The sequence below is a fragment of the Mytilus galloprovincialis genome, chromosome 6, assembly GCF_965363235.1.
Source record: "Mytilus galloprovincialis chromosome 6, xbMytGall1.hap1.1, whole genome shotgun sequence".
Classification (NCBI taxonomy): Eukaryota; Metazoa; Mollusca; class Bivalvia; order Mytilida; family Mytilidae; genus Mytilus; species Mytilus galloprovincialis.
Window position 1 is genome coordinate 57,313,132 of NC_134843.1, and position 16,098 is coordinate 57,329,229.

The 16,098-nt window shown below is 32.9% G+C and overlaps 1 protein-coding gene across 4 annotated transcripts in view; it reads right to left on the reverse strand.

Moving 5' to 3' along the window:
- Positions 1-16,098, reverse strand: part of LOC143079948 (membrane-bound transcription factor site-1 protease-like) — a 41,812-nt gene that overhangs the window by 14,817 nt on the left and 10,897 nt on the right. For all 4 annotated transcript variants that reach the window (XM_076255572.1, XM_076255574.1, XM_076255573.1 and 1 more), the window contains exons 10-17: positions 14,518-14,585; positions 12,088-12,190; positions 11,204-11,280; positions 3,328-3,402; positions 2,624-2,788; positions 2,003-2,099; positions 1,457-1,504; positions 822-1,004 (exon numbers count right to left, since the gene is read on the reverse strand). In XM_076255572.1, coding sequence (XP_076111687.1) covers positions 822-1,004; positions 1,457-1,504; positions 2,003-2,099; positions 2,624-2,788; positions 3,328-3,402; positions 11,204-11,280; positions 12,088-12,190; positions 14,518-14,585 — 816 coding nt within the window. The remainder of the gene's footprint in view (positions 1-821; positions 1,005-1,456; positions 1,505-2,002; positions 2,100-2,623; positions 2,789-3,327; positions 3,403-11,203; positions 11,281-12,087; positions 12,191-14,517; positions 14,586-16,098) is intronic.

A 16,098-nucleotide genomic window follows, 5' to 3' on the forward strand; every position in this document is an offset into this window, starting at 1 on the left:
CTTTATGTAATACATATTCTGTGATTAGTTTGGTTAATGATGACAATGCTGTGCTCTTTGAAAACACAGAAACAAAGTTTTCACCAATCTAATGGTTCATGTAACAAACAAGCAAACTTAACATTATTGTCTTTTGTTCACAATTAACTAGATAAACTGTAAAAAAAAAATTTACACTTTCATCATACACTTTGATAAATGATGAGCTTGAAAACTACATCAACAATTCAGTATTGGAAACTGTGTTAGGGCATAATTTAATAGGATAAGTAGGTTAATTTTAACCCCGCCACATTTTTGTGCCTGTCCCAAGTTGGGAGCCCCTGGCCTTTGTTAGTCTTGTATTATTTTTAATTTTAGTTTCTTGTGTATAATTTGGAGTTTAGTATGACGTCCATTATCACTGAACTAGTATATATATTTGTGTAGGGGCCAGCTGAAGGACGACTACAGGTGCAGGAATTTCTTGCTGCATTGAAGACCTATTGGTGACCTTCTGCGGTTGTCTGTTCTATGGTCGGGTTGTTGTCTCTTTGACACATTCCCAATTTCCATTCTCAATTTTATAATGTAAATTCCATGATTCGAAACTGTAAACATAAATACTAAAGAATTATGATTGAATTAGTGTACCTTCTATCTGTACAGTAGAATGTGTGCATGAGCTTGAGTTAAATACTGCTATATTTTATCAGTTTTGGAGACGTTTGTTTTTGTATAGACACTTTTTTTATGTTGATTGGTTTTTTCTCTTTGATGTATACCCCACACCTCCTTTTACTAACTCAAATTGCAAATACTATATCCTCTGTCATATATACCTCTGGTGGAGATTCTACTGTTAGAGTTATCTGTCCTTCAGCTATTCCTTCCCAGGTGGCAGCACTTTTACTAACTGTTATGGATACAGCCAGATACCCTGACCACGGCCAAAGTGATGATGAATATGTGAAAGCAACCTCAATATGTGTACCATGCTGTGGAACATAGGGCTGCCATTCAGGCTGTCATACAATATAAAATAAAACTAAGAACGCATGTTGATATGAGCTGTCTAATAAATGCATGCAGCCTCCTAGGGGCTCTGAAAAGTGTTGAAACTTGTTTTCAATGCAAAATTGCAAGTAAAAGATTAAAAATAACTTCTTTTGATAACCTTCTGTATGTAGCAAGTTTGTTCAAATGGAACAGGTCTGAAAGGAGAAAAAAAAAGAAAACCGTTCTGGAGTTCATTATGAAAATTGTCTACTCTATGTATGGTGGATATCCTTCAGTTCAAAAGCTTGATGTTTTACTAATTTCTGAAGGAATCACATTTTATGATTATACACTTTTTTTTTATTTTCTTCTGATTTTTTTTTGTCACTACATACATGCATACCAGCTTTTTCAATTAAAAACAATAAGATTGTTAAACAAGGATGAAGAAACTATCTAAACCTCTTAAATTACAAACCTTATTAATAATCTTGCCTGATACACCCATTCCATTTAAAATGGTTACCTGTCAAGTAGAAAATTATTATTATAAACCACAATTCTTAAATACATTAAATCTATGCAAAACATTTATTTGTGAATGACGTATAAAATTATCAAGCAATATATTTTTTAAATGATGTAACTCATTTTAAAATCATTATAAAAATGTATAGTGTTTCTCAAATATGACATCTTGAAAATATATTAGCTTTGAAATCAAACTTTCTGGCAGAATGGCTACTTTTTGTTTTTATTATTCATCAACAACTTCATATAACAGATCTACATGTCAGTACTATAGCTGTTTCTGTGCGTTCTCAATCATTTATTAACACAAAACTTGTCAAAGTTGTTTAAAATAAAAAATAATTCATGTCTGATTATTTTAGACAGATTTCAATTCTTTAATTTCCAAGCCAGCAATTTGCAGTGTCACATGATTTGACCCCAGTCATCTGCATACTGTTTTCAGAACAGACATGACCTAAGTAATTTTAATTTCAAACTTCTAATGACCTACATTAACAATAGTTGGCATTCCCCCATAATAAATTGGCTGTGTACAATATGGCCACATGTAAGGACATTCTGTTAGGTCGATGTAACTTGGACTCAGACTGCAAAGAAAATATTAAATCAAATAATTTACACCAGCAACACTGTAAAAATTGTTTTTATTATTTTGAAAGAATGGAAGAGTGTATATCCCATTTATAAATATCTTCAACTTGAAGTTCAAGTATAACATTTTGACTAACAAGCAAGAAAATCCGTCTTAATCAAATTTCTTTCAATTTATGGTTTGTGAGGCCTCTTTTCAGGAAATCTTACTGGCTAAACAACATTTGTATTCCACTGGTCTTGAGAGTTGTCTCATTGGCAATCAAGGTTAATTCAGAATACTTGAATATTAGATCTTACATTCTAAATTCTGATCACATTACATTTTGTATTTGTAAAAAGTTTCTGATTTAGCATTAATAAACATGTGCATTAAATGAAACATAAACTTATGAATTTTAGTTGAATTTTTTAGCTGGAGTTTCCTCTAAAAATGTAGACATTTATACCTCCAGTTGAAGATTCATGTCTATACCAAAAAAAGAACACTGGTTACAAATGATGTAAAATTTATCTATACCTGGCCTGAGGTTTATATGTTCTGAGTGTCTGGTAAGCTCTGATAAGATCCAGTTTTCCATGACCTTGCTCAAACATGTTGACCTCTGGAAGTCTTCTTGCTGATGCCATCAAGGCTTGTTTCATACTGGCAGGATTGATAACATGTGATCTATCTAGTACAGCACTGTAAAACAAGTGAGTTTCTATGTAGGGTAATGTTATAAGGTCAAGGTTGATATACAGTAACCCCCATAGACTGCCATAGTAGCAGTTTAAAACCAGTTACATTTGTACAGAAAATGCATGGTATGTCTTTATAAGAGAATGAGTAAAAAGGTTTTCATTTTACACAAAGTTCAATTCACACATTGAAATCACTGCAATTGCTTCTTAATTCATTAACTTCAAATTACAGTTACACATGTTTTAGATTCTCAAAAAATTTCAAATTTATTTTCAAATACTGTAAATTCAAAAATTATTGCGAGGTTTTTATTATTGCGAATAATGCGTCTGAGTTGTAAACGCAATAATTAAAACTCGCATTTTGTAATATTTTAACTGAATTAAGCATGACTTTTCTCAAAATCGTAAAAAATTAAAATCGCATTCAAGTGTAAATTGACAGAATCGCAATAATAAATGCACGCAATAATTTCTGAATTTACAGTATATAGAAAAAATTATTAAAATGTACTCTATAAATTGAAAATTCTCTCTTACCTATACAAGAGAGTTACTGCCCCTGCTACAACTGGTGATGCTACACTTGTTCCAGATAGTGATCTACATCCTCCCCTAAAAACAGGAGTTAATTATTATTTTTAAATAAATAGAGTATAAACTCAATATTCATCAACACTATAATGCCTTGAATTCTAAATTTAGGCATTAAACTAGACAAAGTGATGCCCACACACTCCACTCTGAAGTAACTGCATTATAACAAAATCAATGTAGGACTTTCTTTGAGATAAAATGTGTCTGGGAGACACAATTGATACACCTGCAGATGCATGTGTATTTTAAAATAACTATAACATTAAACAGCTTATTCCCCAAAAATGACAAAGTTCAACTATCTTCCAAAAGAGCAAATATTAATAATAAACTGTGACCACAGAGATATGTCTCGCCTTTTTGTAATTTTGATAATGCATATGTTGAAATCAAAATTTAAATACATCTGCTGCATACAAAATACCATTGACTTATCATAAGTCGTTCCCTTTAAACAAACCTAACACAAACATTAACTTGTAAAATATATATGTAAAAATTTCAAAGTCAATGAAACAATGAACCATGATAAGGGGGTGGGACTTTATAATCTCCATGGAAATAAGAATTTCAAATGCCAATAAATTCCATACCAAATATTATTGACCTAACATAAGCAGGTCATTTAATCACAAACTAATACATATAAACTAAGCAAAGGTTTCAACTGAGAGAGTAGGGCCAAATATTCTCTAATGCTAATATAAATACAACTGAATACCATTAACATTGGCCCACCACTAATGGTTCCCCTTGAAAAATGTTGTACTGCCCTTATCACATACTAATACATGTAAAGTAAGTAAAATTTTCAAAATCAATAAACCATGAATAAGGGGGCGGAGCCAAATAATCTCCATGGAAATGAGCTAAGCCAATGCCTATACAACTGCATACCAAATATCATTGACCTAACACTAGTGGTTCCCCATACATGTAAACTATATATGCAATAGTTTCAAAGTCATTAGACCATGACTGAGGGGGCACGGCCAATGCTTATTCAACTGCATACCAAATATCATTGTCCTATCACTTGTGGTTCACCATGAACTATACCTAATTACAAACTAATACATTGTTGACGTCGCCTCCTACACCAGCATACCTATGTCTCGCTATTTGACTCCTAAGGCAAGACGAAAATGGTCACAATAGTATACACATATTGACTGGGTGTGAGGGTAATAGCAAGTTTGTTGTCCCTGAGATACCAACTATTGCTTGAGGCGAAGCCGAAGGGACAACAAACTTGCTATTACCCACACACCCAGTTATTAGGTGTTTCATTATACTGAACCACACAATCATTAAGTGTTTATTATACCAAGCTAAGTAACTTTCTAAAAGTGTACATATATCATCTGAAAGAAAAGAAAAATGTCACATAACTTGACATGCACAAGATGAACAATACGTTTGGTTTTTTTATATTCCATGTTGTATTTGTAAATATTTCATTACTTGCAATCAAGACTTGGAATAATTGTGTTAAACTTTAAGTGCATATAATAAATTCAACTTAAGTACACTAAAAGCAAATACAGGACTAGAAGACGACAACAGACCCATATTATAACGACAGAAATTGGATAAAATGAACAAATCTGAATTTAATCAGAGCCTAATATATCACTTTTAACTGCTATTGATAGTGTGTTTTATTAGACTAATAAAAGTTATTGACTTTTTTTATCAGTTGTACTTCATAACAAGTCTACAAGGTGAAGATAATCTCAAAATATTTTTGTATGTAAATACAATGTACATGCACAACACTTTGTAAATGTGTGTGTCATAATAAAAAGATAATGTGTTGTTTCTTAGCATATAAAAGCATACCTGTTATTTTTAAGATTATTAAATAATTTTGGACTGTTAAACTCCCAATTTGCTTTTTTGGAATATATGGGTGTTGTTGGAAACAAATATCACTTTGAGACGGGCCTATCTACACAAATCTATACTACAAATAAGTTATGGCCGATTCAAAAGAAGTGTATGGAGAAGTGCAAGCTCCCATGTTATGTCAAATCTGTGAGATTGCCAGAGGTATAGAGTGGAAGTGCTTGGATTGTGATTTACTTATGTGTCAAAAATGTAAGGAAAAAATTCATCCAAAGTTCAAGTTAGCCAATGAACACAAAATTATCCACATTAAAGATGTCGGAAATAAAGAAGTTCAAGTCAGCAGTTTTGAAGAAGAGTTACATTTTGGCGATATAAAATGTACCGACCATTCTGATCAAACCTGTTGCATGTATTGCAAGTCATGTGATAAACTTGTCTGTGTGAAATGTGTAATAAAAACACATAAATCTCATGTTTTTGAAGAGATAAGCAGTGGATATTCTTTAAAGAGAGAAAACTTGAGGAAACATAGTCTTACAATGAAAAAACAAGAAGAAATTTTAACAAATGAAATTGAAAAATTGGAAAAAATCCAAGAAGATAATAAAATTCAATACGAAGAAGTAAATGAGAAAATTACAACTCATGAAAAGGCAGTAAAAGATGAAGTAGAAAAGTTTACAAAATCAGTAAAAGATGGACTGGATACAAAAAGGGATTTAATACAAGTAGCCACTGAGAGAGAAATATACAGGGTCAATGAAATAAAAATGAAAATACAAAAAAGAATGAAGAAAGCAGAGTACCTTATAAGTATTAAAGATGGAAACAAGTTTTTCAAGAATATAAAAGATATGGAAATTTCTTTGAGAGAGGGTTTTCAATACACTGCACAAGACAATGATGTCAAAGAAATCTTACCAAAATTTGTTCCAGGAAAGTTCATCCAAGACCATTTTGGACTACTGGAATTAAACAATGGCTCTTCAAATGATGAGGAAAATCCTTGTACAAAGATTCAATTAAAGATCGGAAAAGAATACCTAGCTACTGTTGACACTGTTTATAGAGTTGCACACTGCACTGATGGACACATATGGATATGTTCAAATATTGGAACTTCTGGAATCCTACGGAAATTCAAACCAACAGAAAACAAGCTTAAAGAAATCTCAAGCTATGAAATTATTGTATATGATATGGCTGTTTCCCAGTGGAATGATATTCTATTATGCACAAATGACAATCGAATACAAGGAATTGAAGAAAGGACTGGTCGGTTAAGAAATTGTAAATTAGATGTAGGAGTAGGATATTTAATCCCTTCAGCCATTTGCAGTAAGGGATTTCTTACCGTGGTAGGAGCCATTAATAATGACTACCCTAAACATGGAACAAGAGTAGTGATAAAAATGAATGAAAAGGGACAACATGAGCATGTAATTGAAAATGATACATATGGACAACCAATTTTCACATATCCTCTTTCTGTAGCTTGCACAAATGACCTGCAAACTGTATTTGTGATTGATGGATTATCTCACGATACCTTTAGTGCATTCAGACTAGTCATTCTATTAGGAACAGATGAAATGGCGTATTACCAAGGACACTCAACCTTGAATAATTCTTTTAACAAGAAATTTTGCCCAATTGCTATCCAAGCTGCACCATCAAACAATATCATAGTAAATGACATCAGCATCAATGCATTACATATCCTCAGTCCAATTGGACAACTTTCAGCATATGTGAGCTTGAGTGACTTGGGTATACAATGTAGCTTTTCTCTATGTTGCACTTCAACCCAACTTTTTATTGGGTGTCAATCATTTCAAGGGAATGGATGCGAGTCAAATCAAGAAAGTACAGACATGGCAAAGTTATATGAACTGAACATAGAAGGATGTTCATATTTAGTTTAAAGCAAAAAACAGAACCATCTGCAAGTGATTTTTTATTTTAGTGCTATAATTGCATCCATTCACAGGAGTAAAATATTATGAACTTTCAAAATTACTCTGCGTGAAATCAATGCTTGATTGATATTTTACTGCAGACATGGTAGAATTACTATCTAAATTAAACTATCAAACAAATTTGTATCTAAAAATTTGATAGAATATCTTATTATCTGTCAGTTGACTGGAAATTGATTCAGATTCCAATAAAAAGGAACTTTGCACGTTGTATAAATAGTTTAAACCTGCCATATCTTAATATGCCTGTAAAGTCCTATAGTAAGAACATCCTCAGTGGTCAAAGTCCATAAAACACCAACACAAACTGTCAAAATCTCAATGGTGACAAAACTATGGTTAGAAAAATATTATAAGGAGGTAAAAAGTAATATAACAAAAATACTAAACTTCCAAAACGGACAGTCCCTTATCAAATGGCAAAATAAATAGCTCAAACACATCAAACAAATAAAAAAGAACTGTCATATTCCTGACTTGGTACAAGCTATTCTTTATGTATACAAGAGTGCACACGCTGAAATGTCTCGCCTTCTTTACTAATCATGGATATTATGTTGATAGTCCCAATGTAAAGCTTTATTACAAGTGTCAAATAAACTTAATATTAACCAAAAAAACTAAACATTGACCAATGAACCTTGAAAATGAGGTCAAGATAGACATGTACAGCTAATATCACAATATGTCCATACAACAAATATTGTTGACCAATTGCTTATATAGTTTAAGAAAAACAGACAAAAACACAAAAAATTAACACTAAGCAATGAATCATGAAAATGAGGTCAGTCGTCAAATAAAACCTGCGTGACTGACATATAGATCATAAAATATTTCCATACAACAAATATAGAACTTTGACCTATTGCATATAGTTTTAGAAAAAAAGACCAAAACTCAAAATCTTAACTTTTGACCACTGAACCATGAAATGAGGTCAAGGTCAGATGACACCTGCCAGCTAGACATGTACACCTTACAATCATTCCATACACCAACTATAGTAGACCTTTTGCATACAGTATAAGAAAAACAGACCAAAACACAAAAACTTAATTATAACCACTGAACCATGAAAACAAGGTCAAGGTCACATGACACCTGCCAGTTGGACATGTACACCTTAGAGTCCTTCCATACACCAAATAAACTAGACCTATTGCTTATAGTATGAGAGATATGGACTTGACCACCAAAACTAAACCTTGTTCACTGATCCATGAAATGAGGTCGTGGTCAAGTGAAAACTGTCTGACAGGCATGAGGACCTTGCCAGGTACACATATACCAAATATAGTTATCCTATTACTTATAATAAACGAGAGAATTTAACATTACATGTACTAAAAATTTTAACTATTTTTTTTTCAAGTAGTCACTGAACTATGAAAATGAGGTCAAGGACATTGGACATGTGTCTGATGGAAACTTTGTAACATGAGGCATCTATATACAAAGTATGAAGCATCCAGGTATTCCACCTTCAAAATATAAAGCTTTTAAGAAGTTAGCTAACACCGACGCCGCCCGATCACTATCCCTATGCCGAGCTTTCTGAGACAAAAGTTGCAAGCTCAACAAAAATTGAAGATTAAACTTGGTTTTTATAGCTGCATGTAGCTGAACATCTTACTCGTTTGACTATTGCATACAATCCAATTATATTGCAAACAATTAGCGAGAAAAATGAACAGACTAAATAAGGAAAAAGTTAGGGTACAGCAGTCAACATCTGACAGTGTTATAATCCTAACCACTATAAAAACAAATAACCATAATCAACAAGTGAAACTGCGAGCTACTGCTCACTGATGATACCCCCGCCGCAAGTGGATAATATTAATAGTGTAAAAATATGCAAGTGTTCGGTAAACAGGAAGTTGTCAAGTGATGAATCTGAAAACGCATCACACGGTATAGCTGACTTATATAAATCCTGAAACCAAATTTCAGAAATCCTTGTATTGTAGTTCCTGAGAAAAATGTGACGAAAATTTTCAACTTGGCTATCAGTGTAAAATCATACAAGTGTTCGGTAAACAGGAAGTTGTCGAGTGATGAATCTGAAAACGCATCACACGGTATAGCTGACTTATATAAATCCTGAAACCAAATTTCAGAAATCCTTGTATTGTAGTTGCTGAGAAAAATGTGACGAAAATTTTCAACTTGGCTATCATGTGTAAAATCATACAAGTGTTCGGTAAACAGGAAGTTGTCAAGTGATGAATCTGAAAACGCATCACACGGTATGGCTAACATATATAAATGTTGATACCAAATTACAGAAAGGGTGGATGTGTAGTTCCTGAGAAAAATGTGACGAAAATTTTCAACTTGGCTATCATGTGTAAAATCATACAAGTGTTCGGTAAACAGGAAGTTGTCAAGTGATGAATCTGAAAACGCATCACACGGTATGGCTAACATATATAAATGTTGATACCAAATTAAAGAAAGGGTGGATGTGTAGTTCCTGAGAAAAATGTGACGAAAGTTTCATGGGACGGACTGACTGACAGACTGATGGACGGACTGACGGACGGACTGACGGACTGACAGACAGAGGTAAAACAGTATACCCCCCCTTTTTTAAAGCGGGGGTATAACTATGAAAAACAAAATGGCATATAGACTTTCTAATGACAAAGTACAAACAAAATAAGCATAAACTGTTATAACAGAGATATGTCTCGCTTTTATGTAATTTTGATAATGCAAATGTTGGAATTAAAATTGCAACACTTTAACATGTATGTTTTGCAAATATTCAAAGTCAATAAACCATGACTGAAGGTACATGGCTAAACAGTCTCTTTGGAAATGAGATGTACCAATGCTAATATAACTGCAAACCAAATACCATATAGCGCATTGACTTATCATAAGTAGTTTCCTTTATACCAACCTAAACACAAACTATTACATGTAAACTAAGCAAAATTTCAAAGTCAATTAACCATAACTCAGGGGGCAGGTCAAATAATCTCCACAGTAATGAGATGTGCTTATGCTAATTTAACTGCATACCAAATATCATTGACCTACCACTAGTGGTTCCCCATAAACCTACCTAATCACAAACTAATACATGAAAACTGAGAAAAAGTTTCAAAGTCAATAGACCATGACTTAGGGGGCGGCGCCAAATAATCTCCATGGAAATGAGATATGCCAATGCTTATACACCTGCATACTAATTATCATTAACTTATCACTAGTGGTTCCCCATAATCACACCTAATCACAAACTAATACATGAAAACTAAGCAAAAGTTTCAAAGTCAATAGAATATAACTGAGGGGGCAGGGACAAATAATCTCCATGGAAATAAGATGTGACCATACTTATACAACTGCATACCAAACATCTTTGACTTACCACTAGTGGTTCACCATAAACTACACCTTCTCACAAACTAATACAATGTTGACACCGCCGCTGCCGCTGGAAACAGCATACCTATGTGTCACTTTTTTTCACTACGTCAAGCCAGACAAAAATCAAAACCCTGACGAAATGCACACTTTCAATATATTTAAAAATAAAACAGCCAGCAAAGTAAAAACTTATACTCTAAAATGACAAAGTTTAACTATCTTCCAAAAAAGCAAATACCAATAAAAATCAAAAACCTGACTACGTGCACACCTTCAATATATGTACAAAGACACAGCAAAGTGAAAACTTCATAGGATTTAAACTGTAGGAGGAGATATGTGGAATAACTATATACCCATAATGGGATGGATGGATGGGCCGACGGATAGGGGTAAAACAATATGCCTTCAAATCTTTCAGTTGTGGGGTGCTGCGGGGGCATAAAAATGTATACATATATATTGAGTGAACTATAAAATATGAATCATGCTCCATTTTGTAACAAGCCAACAAGTTTTAAAAAATGACCAGTGTCAATGTTATTTATTGCAATGTTTTATATTTATGAAATTACATTTAGAAGAATGTATCTGTTTATACTTACTTAAGAGCAGAGCCTCTAACAGCTGAACCATAGGTTACAATATCTGGTTTTATTCTGCCATACCCTCTAGGTAGTTCCTGAAATAATATAATTAGTAGTTCTTAAAGTATTGAAAAATATAAAAAAAACTTAAAGTAAACAAAATATTCTGCCACTAGGTAAATGAGGGAAAATATTAACTGCTAAGACTATTTAAAGTTAAAGTTAACGATTATAACAATATAATAAATTGTTTATTATACTTTTAAATATATATAAAAATAAAACAATGTGATATGATTGACAATGAGAAAACTATCCACCAGAGTCTGAATGACACAGAAATAAACAACTGGCATGTCAGTTAACTGCTAGTAGTCTGATGTTATTTATGTATTATTGTCATTTTGTTTATTTTCTTTGGTTACATCTTCTGACATCAGACTCGGACTTCTCTTGAACTGAATTTTAATGTGCGTATTGTTATGCGTTTACTTTTCTGCATTGGCTAGAGGTATAGGGGGAGGGTTGAGATCTCACAAACATGTTTAACCCTGCCGCATTTTTGCGCCTGTCCCAAGTCAGGAGCCTCTGGCCTTTGTAAGTCTTGTATTATTTTAACTTTTAGTTTCTTGTGTACAATTTGGAGTTTAGTATGGTGTTCTTTATCACTGAACCAGTATATATTTGTTTAGGGGCCAGCTGAAGGACACCTCCGGGTGCGAGAATTTCTCGTTGCATTGAAGACCTGTTGGTGACCTTCTGCTGTTGTCTGCTCTATGGTCGGGTTGTTGTCTCTTTGCACATTCCCCATGTCCATTCTCAATTTTATAGGTCACCATTCAGTCTTCTTTATTATCAGTTTACAATACTGAAATTCAACATAAACATGAATCTGAACCTACCCAGGTTGTCATTCCTCTTGAAGAAAAGCGAGCTATTTGGTTTTCAAAGTTAATTCCCCCGACTCCAATAACGTCCATCTGGTCTGCTGGATTGTTTAAGGTCCTGAAATTGAAAAAGTTAAATAATAAAAAATGTAGTCTCTTTGCAGTCTTTAGATTTCTATGTTGTGTTTTGCATACTGTTAGATTATTGTGTTGTTTCTTGTTTAATGCCATGTCATTTTGTTTCTGACATTTTATATCTCTTTGGTATCATTTACCTTTCATTAACTACATTTGCACCATTCTGATTCAGAAAAAAATATTTTAAGTAAAGTCAATGCAAGATATCCTTTTCAATAATTAATACATATAAATCATACAAATCATAATGCTGTATCCAGTGTCTTTCTAGTTAAATTTAACAAATTGTAAAATTGAGGCTTTGCTTGTCAAGCATTTTAGAAATTGAAACAAGAGGCTCTCAAGAGCCTGAATCGCTCACCTTAATTTTTTTGGTTAAATCTCTCATCAATGATTATTTTGGCTTTTCAATTTATTTAAATGTTCTTTGAATCGTCCTATTTATTTCAAAAGCAAAAAAAAAAATCATTTTCTCCTATGTTCTATTTTAGCCATAGGAGCTATGTTTCTGACATACAAGGAAATGAAATATAAAATTTATACTAGATACTCTGAAACTCATTTAGCCTAAGTTTGGCTGAAATTGATACAGCAGTTTCAAAGGAGAAGATTTTTTAAAGTAAGTCAACATGATGAACAAATTGTGAAAAAAGTCTTTAAAGGGCAATAACTTCTTAAGAGGTCAATTGACAATTTTGGTCAAATTGACTTATTTGTAGATCTTACTTTGCTTAACATTTTTGCTATTAACAGTTTATCTGTATCTATAATAATATTCAAGATAATAACCAAAAACTGCAAAATTTCTTTAAAATCATCAATTCAGGGGCATTATACCTGAAAAACCAGTTACCCAATTCGGCTGAAAATTTCAGGACAGGTAGACCTTGACCTAATAAATACTTTAACTTCTTGTCTTATTTGCTCTAAATGCTGGAGTTTTTGAGATATAAGCCAAAAACTGCATTTTACCCTGTGTTCTATTTTTAGCCATGACGGCCATGTTTTTTGACGAAATAAAAAATAAAGCACAAACTTTATTTTATACACCCTACTGATCATTCAGTTGAAGTTTGGTTGAATTTGGTTTAGTAGTTTTAGAGGAGAAGATTTTATAAAGTTAGCAAATATGATGAACAAATTGTGAAAAATTGTCATTAAAGGACAATAACCCCTTAAGGGGTCAATTGACAATTTTGGTCATATTAATTTATTTGTAGATCTTACTTTGCTGATCATTTTTGTTGTTTACAGTTTATCTTTATCTATAATAATATTCAAGATAATGACCAAAAACTGCAAAATTTCCTTAAAATTACCAATTAAGTGGCAGCAACCCAACAATGGTTTGTTTGATTCATCTGAAAATTTCAGGGCTGATATATCTTGACCTAATGAACATTTTTACCCCATGTCAGATTTGCTCTAAATGCTTTCGTTTTTGAGATATAAGCCAAAAACTGCATTTGACCCCTATGTTCTATTTTAAGTAACGGCGGCCATGTTTTTTTAAAGAATTAAAAATCGAAGCACACACTTTGTGCAGAATAATCTAAGGAACAATCATGCTAAGTTTCATCCAAATCCATTCAGTAGTTTCAGAGGAGAAGATTTTTTAAAGTTAGCAAATGTGATGAACAAATTGTGAAAAATTGTCATTAAAGGACAATAACCCCTTAAGGGGTCAATTGACAATTTTGGTCATATTAACTTATTTGTAGATCTTACTTTGCTGATCATTTTTGCTGTTTACAGTTTATCTTTATCTATAATAATATTCAAGATAATGACCAAAAACTGCAAAATTTCCTTAAAATTACCAATTAAGTGGCAGCAACCCAACAACGGTTTGTTTGATTCATCTGAAAATTTCAGGGCTGATAGATCTTGACCTAATGAACATTTTTACCCCATGTCAGATTTGCTCTAAATGCTTTCGTTTTTGAGATATAAGCCAAAAACTGCATTTGACCCCTATGTTCTATTTTAAGTAACGGCGGCCATGTTTTTTGACGGATCAAAAATCGAAGCACACACTTTGTGCAGGATAATCTAAGGAACAATCATGCTAAGTTTCATTCAAATCCATTCAGTAGTTTCAGAGGAGAAGATGTTTGAAAAATTGTTAACGACGACGACGACGACGGACGCCAAGTGATGAGAAAAGCTCACATGGCCTTTTAGGCCAGGTGAGCTAAAAAAGAGTTATGCAAAAAAGAAATAACCGATTATGAAGAAAACATTGTTTGTTATTGCCTAGATCAATATCTCACTGCAAATACATAAACATATCTATGTTAGACTTACCCATAAAGTGGTCCATCATTTCCAATGGCTGACACCATGATCACTTTATTAGCTGTAAGTTCCCAAACCTTGAGAAAAGATAAAACAACAAAATAATTTATGGTGTCAAATGCCTTCTTCTATAAATGTTGTAAATTTTTGACTTATTCAATGTTTTTCTTCTGAAATTTGATGGCCTTTCTTTAGTTTCAGATCAATATATTTAAAACATTTTTTTCTGAAATCTGGTATTGACAGTATTATTAATGATCCTTTATATTTATAGGCTGGAGACAAGCAGAAGAGTGTCTTGTTACTTTAACTAGAGGCTCTAAAGAGCCTGTGTCGCTCACCTTGGTCTATGTGCATATTAAACAAAGGACACAAATGGATTCATGACAAAATTGTATTTTGGTGATGGTGATGTGTTTGAAGTTCTTACTTTACTGAACGATTTTGCTTCTTACAATTATATCAGAGAACTATATTTGGTAAAAATTTACATATATTTACCAAATTAATGAAAATTGTTAAAAATTGACTATAAAGGGCAATTATAACTCCTTAAGGGGTCAATTGACCATTTAGGTCATGTTGACTTATTTGTAGATCTTACTTTGCTGAACATTATTGCTGTTTACAGTTTATCGCTATCTATAATAGTATTCAAGATAACCAAAAACGGCAAAATTTCTTTAAAAATTACCAATTGGAGGGCAGCAACCCAACAACCAGTTGTCCAATTCATCTGAAAAATTCAGGGCAGATAGATATTGACTTGATTAACAATTTAACTTCTTGTCAGATTTGCTCTAGATGCTTTGAATTCATAGTTATAAGCCAAAAACTGCATTTTACCCCTATGTTCTATTTTTAGCCGTGGCGGCCATCTTGGTTGAATGGCCAGGTCATCGGACACATTTTTCAAACTAGATACCCCAAAGATGATTGTGGCCTAGTAGTTTCAGTGGAGATTTTGTAAAAGATTACTTAGATTTATGAAAAATGGTTAAAATTGACTATAAAGGGCAATAACTCCTAAACGGGTCAACTGACCATTTTGGTCATGTTGACTTATTTGTAGATCTTACTTTGCTGAACATTATTGCTGTTTACAGTTTATCTCTATCTATAATAATATTCAAGATAATAACCAAAAACAGCAAAATTTCCTCAAAATTACCAATTCAGGGGCAGCAACCCAACAACCGATTGACTGATTCATCTGAAAATTTCAGGGCAGATAGATCTTGACCTGATAAACATTTTTATCCCGTCAGATTTCCTCAAAATGCTTTGGTTTTTGAGTAATAAGCCAAAAACTGCATTTTACCCCTTTGTTCTATTTTTAGCCGTGGCGGCCATCTTGGTTGGTTGACCAGGTCACGCCACACATTTTTTAAACTAGATACCCCAAAGATGATTGTGGCCAAGTTTGGATTAATTTGGCCCAGTAGTTTCAGAGGAGAAGATTTTTGTAAAAGATTACTTTAATTAACGAAAAATGGTTAAAAATTGACTATAAAGGGCAATAACTCCTAAACGGGTCAACTGACCATTTTGGTCATGTTGACTTATTTGTAGATCTTACTTTGCTGAACA